At 46.7% G+C, this 21,093-nt stretch overlaps 1 protein-coding gene across 3 annotated transcripts in view; it reads right to left on the bottom strand.

Moving 5' to 3' along the window:
- CEP89 (centrosomal protein 89) overlaps positions 1–21,093 on the bottom strand; it is a 99,468-nt gene that overhangs the window by 51,368 nt on the left and 27,007 nt on the right. For 2 of the 3 annotated variants that reach the window (XM_023229062.2, XM_023229063.1), the window contains 5 exons: positions 13,394–13,422; positions 10,879–10,921; positions 6,796–7,014; positions 5,086–5,228; positions 562–612 (listed from right to left, as the gene is read on the bottom strand). In XM_023229062.2, coding sequence (XP_023084830.1) covers positions 562–612; positions 5,086–5,228; positions 6,796–7,014; positions 10,879–10,921; positions 13,394–13,422 — 485 coding nt within the window. The remainder of the gene's footprint in view (positions 1–561; positions 613–5,085; positions 5,229–6,795; positions 7,015–10,878; positions 10,922–13,393; positions 13,423–21,093) is intronic. The other variant, XM_023229064.1, reaches the window with a different exon arrangement.

The following is a 21,093-nucleotide window of genomic DNA, read 5'->3' as shown; positions in this document are numbered from 1 at the left end:
CTTTGGTTGCTGTTGTTATTGTTTTTTAAGGACCCTCCTAGCTCAGGATCCCAGAACAACCAACATTCCTTTTGCTGGATCCTTCCAATTTCAGGGATCTATACGGACACTTAAATGAGGAACCCAGAGGAATGCAGGGGGCATAGGAGGCATCTACAACACCCGCACAGGCTTGGCCTCCTGCGGTTAGAATGAGCTCCGTTGCCCGAAGCCATTCCCACTCTGCCGCCCCAGGCTGGAGTGCAGTGGCGTGATCTCAGCTCACTGCAACCTCCACCTCCCGGGTTCAAGTGATTCTCCTGCTTCAGCCTCCCAAGTAGCTGGGACTATAGGCATGCACCATCATGCTCGGCTAATTTTTGTATTTTTAGTAGAGACAGGGTTTCACCATGTTGGCCAGGCTGGTCTTGAACCCTTGACCTCAAGCGATCCACCCGCCTCAGCCTACCAAAGTGCTGGGATTACAGACATGAGCCACCATGCCTGGCCTGAAATGGTTTTTAATAGCTATGCAAATATAGCCGGAAAATATGGGCCTGAAATTAAATAACTTCCACTTACCAACCAGGGTGGTATAGGGCCCTTGGATGGGAGGCCTTCAATATTTAAGCTCTAAGAACAAAACAAATATTGAAGACAAGTTAAACCACACTTCCTCTGAAATTTCAAGTCTTAGATGTTCTTAATCTAGATTGGGCATTGCCCATCTATGCATTTATCTGTCTATCCATCTGCCTACCCACCCACCTGCCCACCAACCCATCCATCAATCAATCCATCCATCCATCCATCCATCCATCCACCCACTCTCCCATATACCCTCCCATCTATCTATCTATCTCTATGTATGTATGTATACATGAGAGAAATATTTTTTCTGAAATGTTTGAGAGTAAGTTGCAGATATAATGCCCCTTTTCCTCTATATACTTGTATTTCCTAAAAACAAAAACATTAATATACTTAACCACAGTACTGTCATGAAAATCAGGAAATCAACACTGATAATAATGCTATTTTCATATATATATACATATATATGTGTGTACATATTACTGCTCCTTGCAGAGCAGGGGTACCCCATAGGCAGTGTGCCTAGAGTAGCCTATAATACTATTTTCTAACCTAACCTATAAGTTATCTTCAAATTTCATCTATTTTCCCACTAATGTTCTTTTCTGATCAAGGATCCAGTTCAGGGTCACATGTTGCATTTAGCTGTCAAGTCTTTTATGTCCTTTTTTTTTTTTTTTTTTTTTTTTTTTGAGACAGGGTCTCATTCCATCACCCAGACTGGAGTGCAGTGGTGAGATCATGGCTCACTGCAACTTCTGCCTCCTGGGCTCAAGCAATCCTCCCACCTTAGCCTCCTGAGCAGCTCAGACTACAGGCGCACACCACCATACCTGGCTAATTTTTGTATTTTTTGTAGAAATGGGGTTTCACCATGTTGCCCAGGCTTCTCTTGAACTCCTGGGCTGAAGTGATCCTCCTGCCTCAGCTTCCCATAGTGTTGGGACTGCAAGTATGAGCCAGCACACCTGGCCCTTTTTGTTTTGTTTTGTTTTTTGTTTTTTTGAGACAGAGTCTCACTCTGTCACATAGGCTGGAGTACAGCAGTATGATCTCGGCTCACTGTAACCTCTGCCTCCCAGGTTCAAGAGATTCTCATGCCTTAGCCTCCCCGAGTAGCTGGGACTACAGGTGTGTGTGCCACCACACTTGGCTAATTTTTGTATTTTTAGTAGAAGCAGGGTTTCACCATATTGGCCAGGCTTGTCTTGAACTCCTGACCTCAAGTGATCTGCCCGCCTCAGCCTCCCAAAGTGCTGGGATTATAGGTGTGAGTCACTGCACCTGGCCTCCAGCCCTTTTTAGTCTTTTAAAATCTGGAACATATCTAGTGACTGTTTTCATTGGATATGGAACTTTTTAATGTCACATTGTTGAGTGTCTGGATTTTGTTATCTCCCTTTAATGAGTACTGGTTTCTTTTCCTTCCTCCCTTCCTTCCTTCCTCCCTCCTTTCTCTCTCTCTCTCTCTCTCTCTCTCTCTCTTTCTTTCAGCTCCTAAGTTGTGTGGATCACCTTCATACTTCTGAGGCTTGTTTTTTCACCCTGGTCATGGTAGGTCTGTAGTAACCTTTCCTAAAAAGCTCTTTGAGCCGTACCTCTCGGGCATAGCCCTCCTGTGCTCTTGACTCAATGCAAGGTCTCTCCATTGCAGCTGGGCAGAACTTGAAGGTTCCCAGTGCTGTGTGAGCTCTGGGAACCATGCAGCTCACAGCTCCCTGTTCTTATTTTCTGCCCAGTCTCTTGGAGTCTCATCCTACACATGTGCAGGGTGGTATTCCACAAGAAGCCAAGGAGCCCCATGCAGATTTATATAAGTAGCTCTTTCTCTCCAGGACTCCCTTCTTTCTGGTACTCTTGCCGTACAAATTCTAGTCTCCTCAGCTTCCCCAGACTCTCATCTCTGTTGAACTCAGGGAAGGGCTCAGCTCCAGCCCTTCCTCCCTGCTCTGTGATCTGAGACTGCCTCCTGACAGAAAGCAGATCACAGGCTCATCTATTTATCCTGCTGCTCTCGAGGGTCATAGGCCGGTACTGCCTGCTGTTTGACATCTCTAAACATTTGCATTACATATTCTGTCTGGTTTTCTATTTGTTTACAGCAGGAGGAAAAATCTGGTACAGAATCAATGGCCTGAACAAAATAATTATTTATTTCACAAAAGCTTTCCAACGTGAACACCTTAGTATCTAGGTAATTACTCACTCTGCAAACGTTGGCAACTCGCTAAATCATTATGGACACTGCAACGCAACCCTTGTTTTCAAGGATTATACGACCTAGTAACAGAAATAAATACCACTAACACAAATGTACATGATATACAAAAATAGTATACGGTAGAATGCTACAAGTGCCTTAAGAGTGATTACAAACAAAAGTCTGCAATTGTTTAAAAGAGACAGAGGGCCAGGCATGGTGGCTCATGCCTGTAATTCCAGCACTTTGGGAGGCTAGGGAGGGTGGATCGTTTGAGGTCAGGAGTTCAAGACCAACCTGGCCAACATGGTGAAACTCCATCTCTACTAAAAATACAAAAATTAGCTGAGCGCGGTGGAACACGCCTGTAATCCCAGCCACTCAGGAGGCTGAGAAACAAGAATCACTTGAACCCAGGAGTTAGAGGTTGCAGTGAGCTGAGATCATGCTGCTGCACTCCAGCCTGGGCGACAGAGACTGTGCCTGAAAAAAAAAAAAAAAAAAAGAGACAGAGATCAATCACTTCTGGCTGGGTTGATTAGGGAAGACTGTCATGGAGAACGTGGCATCTGCACGGGGCAGAAGACAACTTGGGAGGAGGCTGTCCCTGGGCCTGTCTACCTGCCCCACGGTCCTGCAGAAGGCCCTGACCTAGCAAGCAGGTTTTCAATTATAGGACCCCACAACTTCATTTGTTTTTGTTTAAAAGTTAGTATTATGTTAAGTGAAAGAAGTCAGTCACACAAAGTCATGTCTTGTATAATTTCATTTCTATGAAATGTTCAGAATTGGCAAATTAATAGAGACATAAAATAGATTAGTGGCTACCAGGGGCTGAGTTGGAGGAAGTGGGCAGCAGGGGAATGTAGGGAGTGATTCCCAACAGGTATGACACTTTTTTTTTTTTTTTTTGAGATGGATTCTCACTCTCTTTGTCACCCAGGCTGGAGTGCAAAGGCATGATCTCGGCTCACTGCAACCTCTGCCTCCCAGGTTCAAGTGATTCTCCTGCCTCAGCCTCCCAAGTAGCTGGGATTACAGGTGCAAATGACCACGTCTGGCTAATTTTTTTGTATTTTTAGTATAGATGGAGTTTCACCATGTTGGTCAGGATGGTCTCGAACGCCTGATTTCAAATGATTCGCCCACCTCAGCCTCCCAAAGTGCTGGGATTACAGATGTGAGCTACCATGCCCAGCTGACATTTCTTGATTTAACAAAAGTGCTCTAAAATTGATTGTGGTGATGGTTGCATAATTCTGTGACTACAATAAAAACCACTGAATGGTACACTTTTTAAATGGGTATGAATTGGATGCTACGTGAATTATATCTCAAAGCTGTTACTAAAAAAAATGAAAATAAAAATAAGAGAAATGTAAGCCCTCCTTCAAAAAGCAACTCAGAAGCCCATGAGGCCTGAACCCCCAGGAGCTGCAGAGAACACCGTGTGCCTCCCCACCCTCTGCCCCAGCAAGAGCCCAGCCATAGTGCCTCCCTCTCCTGTATCCACGGTGTTGCTCACATCCTCAGAGCCCCAAGCTCTGTAAGAGTAAGGACCTGAGCATTGGTTCATCTGGCACTCCTCCCAGCATCTCATGCAGTGACCTGCTCAGTGAGAGTGTGTGGAGTTGGACTCTGCAACTATGCTTAGAACTGAAAACTCTGCTTTCCTTTCCAAGTTCATGCACTGACAACAGCTGCAACTTCCAGGAACATGACTGAGAAGGGAGCAGCCGACACAGACTTTCATTCTTTTACTTTTGTTATTTTTTTTTTTTTTTAATTTTCGAGACAGGGTCTTGCTCTGTCACCCAGGCTAGAGTGCAGTGGCGTGATCTCAGCTCACTGCACCCTCGACCTCCCATGCTCAAGAGATCCTCTTTTCTCAGCCTCCTGAGTGGCTACAGGCATGCACCACCACACTCAGCTAAGTTTTAAAAATCTTTTATTTGTAGAGACTAGGTCTCGCTATGTCGCGCAGGCTGGTCTCAAACTCCAGAGCTCAAGCAATTCTCCAGCCTCAGCCTCTGAAAGTGCTAGGATTACAGGCACGAGCCACCTCGTCCGGCCTCTTTTACTTTGTACACTTCTGTATTGTCTCAATGTTTTACAGTCTTTATTGCCTTTATTATGGGGAAGAAGGGAGGGAAGAAGGCAAAAAGCAGAATGGTTCTTAGAAACATTGTGCCTTGGACAGAGCTTTTCTTACATCAAATTATAATAAATAAGAACCTCTCAAGATTGGAAATCAATTCAACAGTAAAGGCTAAAAAATCCAAAAAGCTGATTTTCACAATTGGAAACATTACCTCTTCCTTGGACAAATGCCTGAATTTTGTCTGATATCGACTGAGTTCTACATTCAAACGATGGACAGTCATTTTCAATCCATCATTTTCATCCACCAGTTCTTGAGCTTGTTTTCGCAGATAAAGTAATTCAGGTGCAGCAACTAGGGGAAAAAAATTTAATATTATACTATAAGAAATAATGTCAGATTTATCCAGATTTTATTTAAATTGCAAATCATTTGCTTTTCCTCCCTCTTCCACTCTCAGAGGCAATGAACTGTGTGTGTGTGTGTGTGTGTGTCTGTGTGTGTGTGTTGTGTCTATGTGTGTGTGTGAATGAATAAAAGTTACAACATTTTTAAAACTGAATAGTTAATATTATATTGGAAGTTTGTGGAAGTTTTTGCATGTATAATAAAGTAAAATAAAAGTTTCAAGTTGGAAAGGAATAGTCATGTTTCAGATGACATAAAAATATGTGCTTTGAAAAATCATATAGAATACATGGAAAATGTATTACAGCTAATAACCTTCCCACATAATAGCAATGTCCTATTAGAAAACAAAACAGAAAATAGATCCCACAAGGTAACAGCACAAATAATATACAGTATCTAAAAATAAATGTGCCTAAGATAAGAATTATGCAGGGTCTATATGAAAAAAACTGATACCACCTTACTTAAAGCTATATTATTAGTTTTATATAAATAGAAAAAAGTATAGAGAAAATATTGGTAAATATTTATATAACTTTAGAGTTAAAAATGACTTAATGCCAAGGGTATAAGTCATAAAAGAAAAACATTTTATAGATTTAGCCCAATTATCAACAAACTAAGAAAATATTACACCTATGACAAAGGGATAAAATCTTTCATATGTAAGGAGTTCCTGCAAATCAATAAAAAGAAGTCAAGTGTCTCAATGTAAAGTGGGCAACTTGGCCATGCATAGTGGCTCATACCTATAAACCCAGCCCTTTAAGCAGCTAAAGAGGAAAAATCCTTGAGGTCAGGAGTTTGAGACCAGCCTGGTCAACACAACAAGGCCTCACTGCTATTTAAAAAAAAAAAAAAAAGCTTAGCCAGGCATGATGGCATTCACCTTTAGTCCCAGCTATTCGGGAGGCTGAGGTGGGAGGATCACTTGAGCCCAGGAGTTCAAGGTTATAGTGAGCTCTGATCACCCCACTGTAGTCCAACCTGGGTGAAAAGAGTGGGGTACCGTCTCTAAAAAACAAATAAAGTGGACAGCTTCATGAAAGAAAAAGAAAATGATGTGCAAAAATATGAAAAAATATTCAGGTTCATCAATAATAAAAGAAATACAAATTAAAATACTATTTCTTTTTTTAACCTATCAAATTAGCAAGGAAAATATAATCATTGATAAGTCTATGGTAAACGAGGAGCTTTTATATGCTTCTCTTGCAGATAAAAACTGAAGTGAAATATATGTAAGCTAAGCGTCAAGTTCCAAAAGAAGTATTGGAATTTCTTTGTTTTATTTTTGTAAATTCAGCTTCTTTCCAATCTGAGGAATTTCTTTAGTGTAATAATGGCATAGCAGATGAAATCAAATCTCAACAAACGTAAGGATATTAACAAAAAAAACCTGAAATATTACAGCACAAATTACCAACACAAATATCATGACACAAAATATTAACTCTCAATTGAGTGAAGTCCTGCTCGTTCCTCTAATAAAGGCACTGTCCATCCCTACCTTCCTGTGACGACGCCTTCTCAGCCTCTTTGAGTTTTCTCTTCTCTTTTTCCATTTCCTTAAGTTTTAACTGTAGTTCTTTCATTGCTTGTTTCACTGTGTTTAGTTTAAGGGTAAGGCTTTGATTCGTATTGTTTAGGTGCATATTTTCTTCTTTTAATGCCTCAAACTTTTCTCTGGTTATTTCTGTATATCTTTGACGTGCTCTACCAGTTATATCTGAAAAGGTTCAGGGGACAAGTTTTAAAATGTTAATTGATGTTGACAATGTTATATCAAAATCACCTGACTTTGTTCCAAAAACCACATCAGGCCTGGTGCCATGTTCTTTGGTCCCTCTTTCCTGGCTTGTACAGGAAAGAGTACGTGGCCTGGTGAGGTCACAGTGGGTGGCAGGAAGAGAAGTACTGAGGGGAGGCCAGAGAGGGAGGCCAGAGCTGCAGAAGGCCATGCCGACTGTGATGTGGTGTGGTAGGTTCATCGTGCAGGGCAGCAGGAGCCAGCAGGGCTTTCAGGCAGAGGTGTGAGAAGGAAAAGGCTCTGCTCTCGGGTGAATTCCTCAGGCCAGCAGGGAAGAAGGCAGGTTAGGATGAGGCCTAGCCCAACAGCCTAGGGGCAGCACTAGAGTAGGGACAGAAAGAAAGTGACACATGAGAGCAGGACTTAGGGGCTGGTAGCTGGCTGGGTGCAGGCAGTGAAAGAGAAGCAGACCCAGGATGACCGCCCAGGTCTGTGTCTGGCAGATGCTTCCCCAGATGAGGAGCACACTGTGAAGAGCAGGTGGGGACGGAAGACGAGGGGAGGCAGGCTCGGATTGGGACACAGGCCCAGAGTCCCACAGGCAGCCTCTGCTGGGGAGACTGATGAGTCGCTGTCCTGTGGGCAGCACCTGAAGGCACCAGGATGAGGAGAAAACAGAGGTCACATAGGACCTTAAGAAGGAACAGCAAGAAAATAGGGTGGAAACCAGCGCTGTTCCATGGGGAGATGTGCTCCGAGAGGTCACAGGAGGTGAGGCTCCCATGGGCCCCTGGCCAGCATACCTCCCAGGTGAGGGAGAGGCAGAAGCAGTTTCCCACACAGGTAAGGGCAGGATGGCTGGTGGCTCCAGAGAACCTGGCCCGACCCCTGACACACACACATCCAATCCCTAACATGTGAAAGGTGAGGCTCAGAAATGGGAAACTCCACAGCTGCACGGAAACAAGGGAACCCTGAGAAATCCCAGAGAGAAAACAGTTGAGATGAGACTGAAGATGGATGCCACAGCCTGAAATGTGCCAAGACAGGGCAGCTAGAAAATGGGGGGTGGCTCCAGGGATATGCCTTGCCCTGGTAGGAGTGGAGACACAAAGTGGCCTAGAAAGAGCCAATGAAGTTAGGCCTGGTGGCTCACATCTGCAATCCCAGCACTTTGGGAAGCTGAGATAGGAAGACTGCTTGAGGCCAGGAGTTCGAGACCAGCCTGAGCAACATAGCAAGACCCTATCTCTACAAAAAGCAATCAATAAATAAAATTATACTTAAAAAGCAGCAGCTTGAAACAGCTGATGAGCTGTCGAGTTAGATAACCACAGTGGGAATAGCAAGGGGTTAACCCACCCGACCCAGGCAGCAGCAGCAGAAATGTGTGCCCCTCCTCAGGCAGAATACACAGGCCCTGACGGCAGAGAGGCAGGGCAGGCCAGGAGGCTGGAGAAAGCCAGGAGGAAGAGGGGTCCCCACTGATCCCAGCTGGCCTCACATCCTGCCCATCCCCATCAGTCGCTGGAGGCAGCAGTCAGTACAGCCTGGCAGCCTGCTGGCTCTCTCTCTCCAGGCAGGGTGCAGTAAACAGAGGTAGCATCCCCATGCCGGCCACAGGGAATCTCAGGGACCCCAACAGGCATCAAACAGCAGAGCCAGAGAAGCATCAATGGCAAGTGAGAGAGGAGAAGGGGCTGCAACACAAACCCTAAGACTGGATGCGCACAGTTATGACTTTCAGAGACGTAGTCAGTGTCTTACAGAAATCATTTGATCAACAGCATAAACTGAAAGGATGGGCTGAGCCGCAGGACACACATCAGGAAGAAGGAATGCACGGCGCAGAAGTTAGAGCCCCAGCAATCGCCCAGAATACAGCACTGAAAATGCTGAGATTGAAAGGGTACAAATAAAGTCAATCTGACACAGAGGAGACTTAAAACAGGATTTTCAGAGCAGTAACACTGATGGCAGCAGCGGCCCATCTAGAGTGGCCGCCGCACAGACTATCTAGAGCAGGGAGGCATGGCCCAAGCCTCTTGCTCCATGGAGCAGGCAGGAGCCCCCCCTCCCTGGATGCTGCAGCAGTTGCCCAAGTCCCGCTGCAGACCCGAGAATCTGTGTTCTTGGGGGCCCAAGAAGCCCCGCCCCAGCCCCCGTAGGCTAAGAAGTGCCTGATCCCACTGCCTGGCTTCACCGCCCCTTCTGAGTTGGCAGGGCAGGAGCTCCCGGGGTGCTGCTACAGTCACCCTCCCAGGTGCGGGACCTGGGTGTCTCGGCAGTCTGCACCCTCTGGGGCCTGGGAAGGCTCCAGTGTCCCCGCAGGCTCACGGGTGTTCGCTCTGGCTGCCTGGCCTCTCCCTGCTCCCGACGCCTGCTCCAGTCTCAGAGTGGGGTTGGAGCGGGGTTGAGGCCAAGCCTGGGCACTGTCACAGCCTGGCCGGGAGTGTGCACACTCAGGGCAGCACTGACACGACAGCACCCTGCCACCTCAGCCCCCTCCACACTTTGGGCACCCATGAGCGGAGGAGGGAAAGACGGGGAGGGGGGGTGAGGGTGGCTCTGCACTAGCCTGCAGGTGCCCCTTGGTGCAAACAGCCTGGGTGCCATGAACTGGGCAGCAGGAGGCAGACAGGCTCCTGGGCAGAAGCGGGCAGGTCCACGGTGAGTCCCCACCTTCAGGTTGGGGAGGGCCTGAAGGCTGGGAACCGAGTTGCCCATCCCATGGGACCATAGTAGGAACTTGTGGTGCCTTTTCCAGGCCCACCCATGGCCACCCATGGACCAAATGGTGCTCACTCCCTCCCTTCTGAGGCCCATAAAAGCCCTGGGCTTAGCCAGAGCAGAGCAGATGGGATGACCAGCTGCAGAAAGGAGTTACCCTCTCTGCTGATAGCTGGAGACATCAGAGGACCAGCAGCAGAGAGGAACAACCTACTCCAGGGCCTCCTCTCTGCTAGGAGCTGGTCAGAATAACCAGCTGCAGAGAACAACCCTCGCCAGGGCTTCCTCTTTGCTGAGAGCTGCAGAGACAGCCGAACGACCTGCCTTCAGAGAGGAGCCACAGACTCCAGGGCCTCCTCTCTGCTGAGAGCTGAACACCTGACAGGACGACCTGCCTCCAGAGAAGCTACCCACTGTGGGTCTCCTCTGAACTGTCCTAACACTCAGTAAAGCTCCTCTTCGTCTTGCTCACCCTCCACTTGTCTGCTTACCTCATTCTTCCTGGATGCAGGACAAGAACTCACGCAAAGGCACACTGGCACCATAGACATTTCTGGCCAGAAAAGCGACACCCCAAAGATCTTTTAACAATGTGGGACCTAACAGCAGAAATTATAACTTCCATTTTGGAAGCCACTGAAGCTCCCCAAACCGTTCAGTGGGGTGTAACCCATAAAACATCACTGGACCTCTCCCTCTGCCTTCAGCCTCAAAGCAGAGCCCATAACTGCACCTGCCTGCCCAGCATGGATCCCAGTACATCATGGGTCCACTCCTCCCACCGGGATCCCATTACATCCCACAGGTCCTCCTTCCACCCCCAGGATCCCATTACATCCCATAGGTCCACCTCCCTTCCCCCAGGATCCCAGCATATCCCACAGGTCCACGTCCCCCCAGGTCCAACCCCCACCCTCCCAGGATCCAAGCACATCCTGTATGGACACACGTCCACTACCCAGTGTTTGCACCCTCTCTTTTGAGGCAAGGGTGAAAGTTCAACAACTAATACAAGAAAAAGAAAACGTAATCTTTATTTTCAGATAAAATTAATCTGGATATTCTCCAAAACAACAAGCTTTTCAATCATAATATAATTCAAAAGGCAAATACCTGGGGAGGGTGGAGGTTTCTCACGTAATGGAGATTTTTCATCCTAGGAAAGAAGCAATATAAGTGCAGAGCATTAGTATTTTATAAAGTGGACACAGGCAGCTAGGTCATTAGACAGCAGGTATATAAGCATGCTTTATTTCCTTCATTTTGACTCTTGTTCTTTGTTTTAGCTTTCAAAACTTTAATATCTACTATTTCTTTTTTTCCTTTTTTAAGACAGGGTCTTACTCTGTCACCCAGGCCAGGGTGCACTGGTGTGATCACAGCTCATTGCAGCCTCCAACTCCTAGGCTCATGCAATCCTCCTACCTCAGCCTCCCAAGTAGCTGGGATTACACATGGGCCATCAGAGCTAATTTTTTTTTTTTTTTTTTGTAGAGATGGGGTCTCATTTATGTTGCCTAGGTTGGCCTTGAGCTCTTTGGCTCAAGGGATCCTCCTACCTTGGCCTCCCAATATGCTGGGATTACAGTTTCTTATACCTGAATCTTAGACCTTAAATGTCTTCCCCTCTGGTGCGCTCTCTGAGGCTGTAAAGGCAGTCCTTCCTGAGCTTTCTTCCTGCCTTTCTGTGCTGAGTTCAGTGACTGTCTTTACAGGTAGATCCCGTGAGTAGTGGGCTGTGGGCTCACGTTTAAAAGCATGTGCTAGGTAGGGCTGCAAGTGCTGACCGAAGATGCCCTCAGAAAACTCCATCCAGGCCTCTTCTCACTGGGATGGGCAAAAAGGACCCCACCAACTGCAGGGAAGCACATTTGCAAAATGCTGAGAAAGGAACATTAACAAGATATTGCTTCGCAACCCTAAACCCAGAGGAAAGGGAAGGCTGTGAACTTTTGTTAATTTTTGCTTACATGCTGGTGTGATACTAAGTTTCTAATTTCTGCTGACAAAGTAGACAAGGTTATAAATTAACTCTCCAGAGAAATGTTTAATTTTTAAGTTCCCATGACATCGCACAATGAAAAACTTACATTAGAACTATTTCCATGTTTGCAAATTAGTTATTAAAATTCTCAGGCCAGGCCAGGCGCGGTGGCTCACACCTGTAATTCCAGCACTTTAGGAGCCCGAGGCAGGTGGGATCACCTGAGGTTAGGAGTCCAAGACCAGAATGGCCAACATGGTGAAATCCCGTCTCCATTAAAAATACAAAAATTGGCCAGGCGCGGTGGCTCACGCCTGTAATCCCAGCACTTTGGGAGGGCGAGGCGGGTGGATCACGAGGTCAGGAGATGGAGACCATTTTGGCTAACACGGTGAAACCCCATCTCTACTAAAAATACAAAAAAAAAAAAAAAAAAATTAGCCAGGCATGGTGGCGGGCGCCTGTAGTCCCAGCTACTCGGGAGGCTGAGACGGGAAAATGGCATGAACCTGGGAGGCGGAGCTTGCAGTGAGCCGAGATCACGCCACTGCATTCCAGCCTGGGTGACAGAGTGGGACTCTGTTTAAAAAAAAAAAAAAAATTAGCTGGGCGTGGTGGCATGCACCTGTGATCCTAGCTACTCGGGAGGCTGAGGCAGGAGAATCACTTGAATCCAGGAGGCGAAGGATGCAGTGAGCCGAGACTGCACCACTGCACTCCAGCCTGGGTGACAGAGCAAGACTTCATTTCAAACAAAAAAATCTCAGGCTAGGCACATCACATCATGCCTGCAATCCCAGTGCCTTTGGGAGGCCAAGGCAGGAGGATGGCTTGAGCCCAAGAGCTTGAGACCATCTTGGGCAACATAACAAGAAGCCAACTCTAAAAAAAATTTTTTTTAATTAGCCAGGAGTGGTGGCATGTGCCTGTAGTCCCAGCTACTCAGGAGACTGAGGCAAAAGGATCACTTGATCCCAGGAGACTGAGGCTACAGTGAGCTATGATCACACTACTGCACTCCAGTCCGGGTCATGGAGGGAGATCCTGTCTCAAAAAATAATTTTTACAAAAGATAAAATTGTGTATTCATTATACATTCATTTTAATTATAAAATAATTCTAACACTTTAATACATTACTTTCATCATTAAACTATGGAAAATATCAATTTCCTCATGTTTTAAAAGTATTTAAGTGCAGGCACAGTGGCTCACACCTGTAATCCCAGCACTTTGGGAGGTCGAGGTAAGCGGATCACTTGAGCTCAGGAATTTGAGACCAGCCTGGGCAACATGGGGAAACCCTGTCTTTACCAAAAATACAAAAAATTAGCTGGGTGTGGTGGCATGCGTCTGTGATCCCAGTTACTCGGGAGACTGAGGTGGGAGGATCGCTTGAGCCTGGAAGACGGAGTCCACAGTGAGCTGAGATTGCACCACTGCACTCCAGCCTGGGCGACAGTGAGAGCTCCTTCTCAAAAACAAAAAAAAAAAAGAAAAAAAGAAAAAAGCATTTAAAAGAAATATTCAACAGGAAAGAACTCTTAAGGGAAGATTTATTTTTTACCCCAAAATCACCAAAGTTGTTGAAAATTTATGATGAAAACTCCATTGAGAAAATCAGTTTTTAAAAAAATGATCTTACCTTTAAATTCAGAACAGAGTATTTACCATCTGATGAAAAACAAAAGACAGAGAAACTTTTAAAGTAGATAATGAAATATGACAACTCAGAAAAGCACAATCATAGAAATTCACCTTCCACAGAGGAGCTCAACAAGGCCTGAGAGAGGGATAAAATTCATAGGGTCACAGGGCAAATGGGTCCCAGAGTTAGGCAGGGACCTGACTCTAAATTGTCATCCCTCTCCCATACCCATTCCTGAGCACATCCGTGGCTCACATGGCTGCAGAACCAAAGCCAAACCCTTCAGTGTCTCCAAGCCCTTCCCATGCCGGGCTCCTCCTCTCCTTTCAACACCCCTCCCCGCCACTGTCCACAACTCTTCCCATGCCGGGCTCCTCCTCTCCTTCCAACGCCCCTCCCCGCCACTGTCCACACATCTTGCCGACCACACCCTGGATGGGCCACCCTCCCTAAATGCAGCATCCAGCCTGTCAGAAAAATAGTTTTTCTTTGAAGCAAACTGTCTCAACGATAGAGAGGAAAATAAATCTCGCCCAGTTACTCATCTTCCATATATCTGTAATCCAGGTACCCTAGGAAGCAGGTGATCTTACACCCCAGTTTGCCTGTACACATTCATGTTGTGAAAAGTTGGACATCGAGTTGCTGTTTTGTGAGACGGAGTCTCACTCTGTCCCTCAGGTGGAGTACAGCGGTACAATCTCGGCTCACTGCAACCTCTGCCTCCTAGGTTCAAACGATTCTCCTGCCTCAGCCTACCAATTAGCTGGGATTACAGGCATGGACCACGATGCCCAGCTAATTTTTGTATTTTTAGTAGAGATGGGGGTTCCCCCATGTTCCAGGCTGGTCTTGAACTCCTGACCTCAGATGATCCACCCGCTTTGGTTTCCTTTGGATTACAGGCGTGAGCCACTGTGCCTGACCCTGAGTTGCTTTTAACTTTCTACTATTAATTTGCAGAGCAGAAATAACTGGCTGAAAATAAACTAGAAACACATGCAAAAAACAGGAGAAAGAACCCTACAGAATTCAGACAACAGAAGAAAATGCTAGAGATACATACAAGATTCTAAATCTGCTTCTTGGTTGGGCGCAGTGGCTCACGCCTGTAGTCCCAGCACTCTGGGAGGCTGAGGTGGGCGGGTCACTTGAGGTCAGGAGTTTGAGACTAGCCTGGCCAACATGATAAAACCCCATCTCTACTAAAAACACAAAAATTAGCTGGGTGTGGTGGTGCTTGCCTGGAATCCTAGCTACTTGGGAGGCTGAGGCAGGAGAAAATCCTGAGCTTGGGAGGCAGAGGTTATAGTGAGTCAAGACTGTACCATGACACTGTAGTCTGGGCAGCAGAGCAAGACACCATCTCTAAATAAATAAATAAATAAATAAACAAACAAATAAATAAATCTACTTCCTGATGTATTCAAAATACCAATACTTAAACAACTCATCAGTAAAGAGCTCATTTTTGGCCAAAGTCATCTTGATCAGCTGTTTTTAACCAAACTGCTCTCAGTCAAACATTCAGGGGCAGCCTGGACTGCTCTCCTACTTGGACACCTACTTGGACACCAGGAGTTTGAGACCAGTCTGGGCAACAGAGCAAAACCCCGTCTCTACAAAAAATACCAAATTAGCCAGGTGTGGTGGAACGCACCTGCAGTCTCAGCTACTCGGGAGGCTGAGCAGCCTGGACTGCTCTCCTACTTGGATCCTACCCTGTCCTTTTGAGTTCAGCCTGATGAACCCTCCTCCCCATACCACCTTCCCTAACTGGCAGACAACAACCTCTACTGCCCACCTTAGCACCCCACACTACGATTTGCAATCTGCACCTCTTCCTCTGCAGCTGGAATGCGAGGGGAAAGGCCTGTGGCTCTGTCATCTCTGACACATGGCCGGTGCTGAACCTGTTTCCAATAAGCAAATGTTTAAAGTGATATAACAAGAAAAAAATTATATTTTTAATAACACCTTTACAATAGTCTTGATTTGGTATCCCACAATGCTACCTCAGACCTGACTGCTTTCATATTTAATGGAGTCTTCTATACCCTCCTTAAATTCTTCACAAAATAAAATTGCAGGAGCAGGGAGTTACATGAAATAGAATGGCAAAAGGTTGACAGCTGGCTGGCCACACTGGCACATGCCTGTAGCCCCAGCACTTTGGGAGCCCGAGGCAGGCGGATTGGTTGAACCCAGGAGTTTGAGACCAGCCTGGGCAACAGAGCAAAACCCCATCTCTACAAAAAATACCAAATTAGCCAGGTGTGGTGGAACGCACCTGTAGACCCAGCTACTCGGGAGGCTGAGGCAGGAGAATCATTCGAGCCTGGGAGGCAGAGGTTACAGTGAGCTGAGATCACACCACTGCACTCCAGCCTGGGTGACAGAGAGTGACCCTGCCTCAAAAAAAAAAGAAAATTGTTGACAGCTATAGAAGCGGGGAGATGCATAGATGGATAGGTGGGAGTTCATTTTACTTGTCTCTCTACTTTTGTACACATTAAAAATGATCACAATAAAAAGTTTTTCAAGGACAATTCCATTTTTCCAAAGGAAATCATGTTATTTTATCTTAGTCATCAACTTTTCAGAAAAAGAATCTGATAAAGATTAAACTTACAATTTACAGCATCCCAAATTCACACTGGTATTTAATGTACATTTAATGTACACGCAGTTCACTCGGTTCTGTGAATCTATTTTGTGTCCCGTTTTCTTATTTATCATTTCTCAACAAGATTTCCAGAGTCCTCACCCTCCTCATTTCTATTACCTATAAGGGTGGGGGGGTACACATAAAATAACAGCAAAGGGCTTCAATACTGGGCGTACTCCTACTGTGTACAAGGTGTCATGCTGGGTACTATCCCAGTTTTTTTTTTTTTTTTTTTTTTTTATACAGGGTCTCACTCTGTCACCCAGGCTAGAGTGCGGTGGTGGAAACTTCACCGCAGCCTCAACCTGTCTGGCTCAAGCAGTCTTCCTGCCTCAGCCTCCAGCTGCTGGGTGCAAATGATCTTACTGCCTCAGCTTCCAGCTGCCAGGCTCAAGCGATCTTCCTGCCTCAGCCTCCAGCTGCCAGGCTCAAATTATCTTCCTGCATCAGCCTCCAGCTGCCAGGCTCAAGCGATCTTCCTGCCTCAGACTCCAGCTGCTGGGCTCAAGTGATCTTCCTGCCTCAGTCTCCAGAGTAGCTGGGACTACAGATGCGTGCCATTATGCTGGCTAATTTTTTAAATTTTTGTAGAAACAGGGTCTCCCTATGTTGCCCAGGCTGGTCTCAAACTCCTGAGCTCAAGCAATCCTCCTGCTTTAGCCTCCTCAAGTGCTGGGATCATAGGCCTGAGCCACTGTGCCTGGCCCTGTTCCAATCTCTACAGAAAGAAAATTCACATGACATGAACACATTCTTGCTGTCAAAAAAAATTTTTTTTTTTTTTTTTTTTGAGACGGAGTCTGGCTCTGTCACCCAGGCTGGAGTGCAGTGGCCGGATCTCAGCTCACTGCAAGCTCCGCCTCCCGGGTTCATGCCATTCTCCTGCCTCAGCCCCCCGAGTAGCTGGGACTACAGGCGTCCGCCACCTCGCCCAGCTAGTTTTATGTATTTTTTTTAGTAGAGATGGGGATTCACCATGTTAGCCAGGATGGTCTCGATCTCCTGACCTCATGATCCGCCCGTCTCAGCCTCCCAAAGTGCTGGGATTACAGGCTTCAGCCACCGCGCCTGGCCGCTGTCAAAAATTTTAATGACACAGATAAATCAAAATTCACCCATGAACATAATCCCTCGAAACCTTCCCCTCTCCAGAGATAACCATGGTTATCAACTGGGTATGGTTCTTTTCAGATATATTTGAGCATATAAGGATGTAGTGGTTCATGCCTGTAATCCCAACACTGCGGGAGGCCAAGGTGGGAGTGATGGTTCAAGCCCAGGAGGTAGAGGCTGCAGTGAGTTACGATCACACCACTGTACTCCAGCCTGGGTGGCAGAGCAAGATCCTGTCTCAAAAAAAAGAGTCAAACCCCACAACTTCACCACGTTTCACATGCCTACATATAAGAGACATTAGGCAGTGGGGAGGGAGAGTAGCGTGTACACAGGTCCAGTGGCAGGAAGGAACACCGCAGAGTTGAGGAAATAAAAGAACAGCAGAGTAGCTGGAGAGCAGTCAGCAGGGGCCAGGGCTGGCAGGCCATGCAGGCGGTGGGAAACCATGGAAGAGACCCACTTCAAAAGGGTTTGGGGTACGTGGGGGTGTGAGGGGATGCATGTGGGGGTCCACGGACATGCAAGGGGACACTACCAGCTTTGTGCTTTGAAAAGATGGCTCTGGGCCAGATGAGTTGTCTCATGCCTGTAATCCTAGCACTTTGGGAGGCCAAGGCGGGTCGAATGTTTGAGCCCAGGAGTTCAAGGACAGCCTGGGCAATATAGTGAAACCCTGTGTCTAACAACATACAACAATTAGCCAGGCATGATGATGCACACCTGTCGTACCAGCTATTCAGGAGGCTGAGGTGGGAGGATCAACTGAACTCAGGTTGAGGTTGCAGTGAGCCGTGATCATACCACTGTACTCCAGCCTGGGCAACAGAGTGAGACCCTGTTGGAAAAAAAAAAAGACTGTTCTGGCTGAGGGGATGAGTGAATGAAGTTAAACAGTTACATGGCATAGAAGCTGGGAGAGGAAACCTGGGCACAGCACACAAGGAATGATATCAAACTGGGGAGCAGGCTGTGAGTACTTCGAAGAGTAAAGGGCCGAGACTGAGGAGATGATGGGGTGGGGGGTGGGGCACCCAGGAAGGTGGGAGGAAACAAGATGTCCTGAGCCCAGGGAGAAGGTATGTTAACCACGTGGTATGCTACTGAGACGTCATCAGAAGGAGCCAGAAAACCACCCGGCGCACTTAACTACATGAAGGTCTCTGGTCCAGTGGCGCGATGGAGAGGGAAGCCAACCTGGAGAGGTTTGAGGAGACGTGGAGAGGGAGAAGGCCTGGAGAGGTGTACCACTTGACAAAGCGGGCTGTTGAGGAGGAGAAGGAGGAAGTACTAGCAAGAGGGGACTGTGGGATCAAATAAGGGTCTGCAAAGAATCTAGGGAAGGGGAACAGCATCCACGAGCATGAATTTGGCAGTTCTGACCAAGGGTACGAGGGCCTTGCCCAAAGTGTGTTTGGTCTTCTTGCCAGGGGTCTTGCTAGAGTGCAGAGCGATGCATTAGGTGATCAAAGCTTCAGGCTTTAGACACTAATTATCACTAGCACTGATGGAAGCCACTGCACTTCACATGCATCACTACATTTATGAGAGACACTCTCAGATTGAGAAGACGAGGTAAGTAACTTAGCCACGCCTGGAAATGACAGTCAAAGACCAAACCACCAAAAGCCAGGGTTCCTCACATGTTGTCCAAGGATCACCCACATCAGACTCCTCTGTGTACTTGTGAAAAGTACAGACCCTTCCAGACCAGTCTGACCAACACAGAGAAACCCCATCTCTACTAAAAATACAAAATGAGCTGGGTGTGGTGGCACATGCCTGTAGTCCCAGCTACTCAGGAGGCTGAGGCAGGAGAATGGCTTGAATCCAGGAGGCGGAGGTTGTGGTGAGCCAAGATCGCGCCATTGCACTCCAGCCTGGGCAACAAGAGCAAAACTCCGTTTCAAAAAAAAAAAAAAAAGTACAGACCCGTGGGCCCAGCCCTGAGCCACTAAATTAGAGTTTGGGGTTTGAGGTTTTTCAGAAGTATGCAGGGGCTTTTAATGCCCACCACAAACCAGGCATCACTGCAGAAGCTGCAATCCTTCCCAACCAACACCTGTGTGCCAAGTGCACATTCCCAAGTATTTGGGTGGCCACTGCGTCTCATCTCCAAATCTACCTTCATGGTCGGCTCATTTTACTGCACCATTTCCACCCAGCCAGTTGGCACCAAGGAAGGCTTCCTCTGTAGGGGGCGCTGGAGAGACACTGGAGGAGCCGGGACTTTGCTTTCCTATTCCAGCTTCCTCTGGCTCTTCCTTCCATGCATTAATTTCTCCTTTTAATTTCTGTTTTTTAGAGTCCGAGGGTCTCACTATATTACCCAGGCTGGATTCAAACTCCCGGGCTCAAGTAATCTTCCTGCCTTGGCCTCCCAAGTAGCTGAGATTACAAGTGGGATTACATGTGCAGATCCTTTCTTTTTAATTTTTTGGGTGGCCAGCAACATGCAGTACCTCCCCATGGTGGCTTCTCCTGGCCCCCTATCCCAGTGAGTTTCATTACGGCAGCCCCTCAGCAAACTTCCTGGCCACCCAGCAGGCCACAGCTACGTCCTCTCCAGGAAGGTGTGGATCTTGGTTCTGGCTGAGGCTCCTCCAGAGCTGCTTGCTCCTGAAGGCTGACTTTGTGTCAGCCCTAGGGACACTGGCTGCCCCTTTGAGCTGCTACTCCTGAATTCTTGAGTATTCTCTTTTACTCCTTAGTAGGCAATCCTGTTATTATTATTATTTTTTTTTTGGAAACAGGGTCTCACTCTGTCACCTAGGCTGGAGTGCAGTGGCACTATCACATCTCACTGCAACCTTGACCTCCTTCCTGGGCTCCAGTGATCCTCCCATCTCAGCCTCCTGCTTAGCTGGGATTACAGGTGTGAGCCACCACGCCCAGCCCCCAAACCGGTTATAATTAATAATTCTTTATAGTAAATTTTCCCTCTTCAAGTCACTGTGTGTGTTCTGACTCCTGATTGGACCTTGACTGATATATGCTACATCAGGCTATACAATGCAGATGTTAGACAAGGCAGGAGAGAACCAAATTTGGGGATGTAGGAAGACATTTGGCATGTGTTGTGAGACGAAAGAAAGGTAACAAAACAGCATGCACATTATATACATACATGCTCTAAATTGTTAAAAATCTTATCTGTGGGGGCACAATTAAGTGTGTTTAGCCTTATGATATGGTCTGGCTGTGCCCCCACTCACATCTCATCTTGAACTGTAGCTCCCATAATTCCCACCTATTGTGGGAGGGACCCAGTGGGAGATAATTGAATCATGGGGCGGTTTCCCCCATACTGTTCTCATGGTAGTGAATAAGTCTCACGAGATCTGATGGTTTTATAAGGGGAAACCCCTTTCTCTTGGTTTTCATTCCCTCATCTGCCGCCATGTAAGACATGCCTTTCACCTTCTGCCATGATTGTGAGGCCTCCCCAGCCACGTGGAACTGTGAGTCCATTAAACCTCTTTTTCTTGATAAGTTACCCAGTCTCGGGTATGTCTTTATCAGCAGCGTGAAAACGGACTAATGCACTTTATATATTTATGTATTTTTTTTTTTACAGTAAGACAGTATTGCTTTTGTAATTTAAAAACAGATGCACCTTTTACTAAATCTAATACTTAAAAAATATGCCAACTGACCAACAGGTGTTTTCTGGCCCCAGGATTATGAGGCTGATTTTCTGTGTTCCCTGAGAAATAATTTACAGAAATGTTTCCCTGTGCCTGAGCAACTCTGGGGCTGCTGATAAAGCAATTTGGTTGTCCACTCGATGCCTGGCTCTCCTTGTCACTTCTCAAATGTGAATCACGTCTTAGGAAACTGAAAACTTTTCCCTACCTTTGCTATAACATGCTGAATTCTCTCATTGTGATAATCAAATAGATATATGTCCACATAC

This window comes from Piliocolobus tephrosceles, chromosome 21, assembly GCF_002776525.5.
Source record: "Piliocolobus tephrosceles isolate RC106 chromosome 21, ASM277652v3, whole genome shotgun sequence".
NCBI classification, from domain to species: Eukaryota; Metazoa; Chordata; class Mammalia; order Primates; family Cercopithecidae; genus Piliocolobus; species Piliocolobus tephrosceles.
This window is presented reverse-complemented; position numbering and strand designations above follow the sequence as displayed.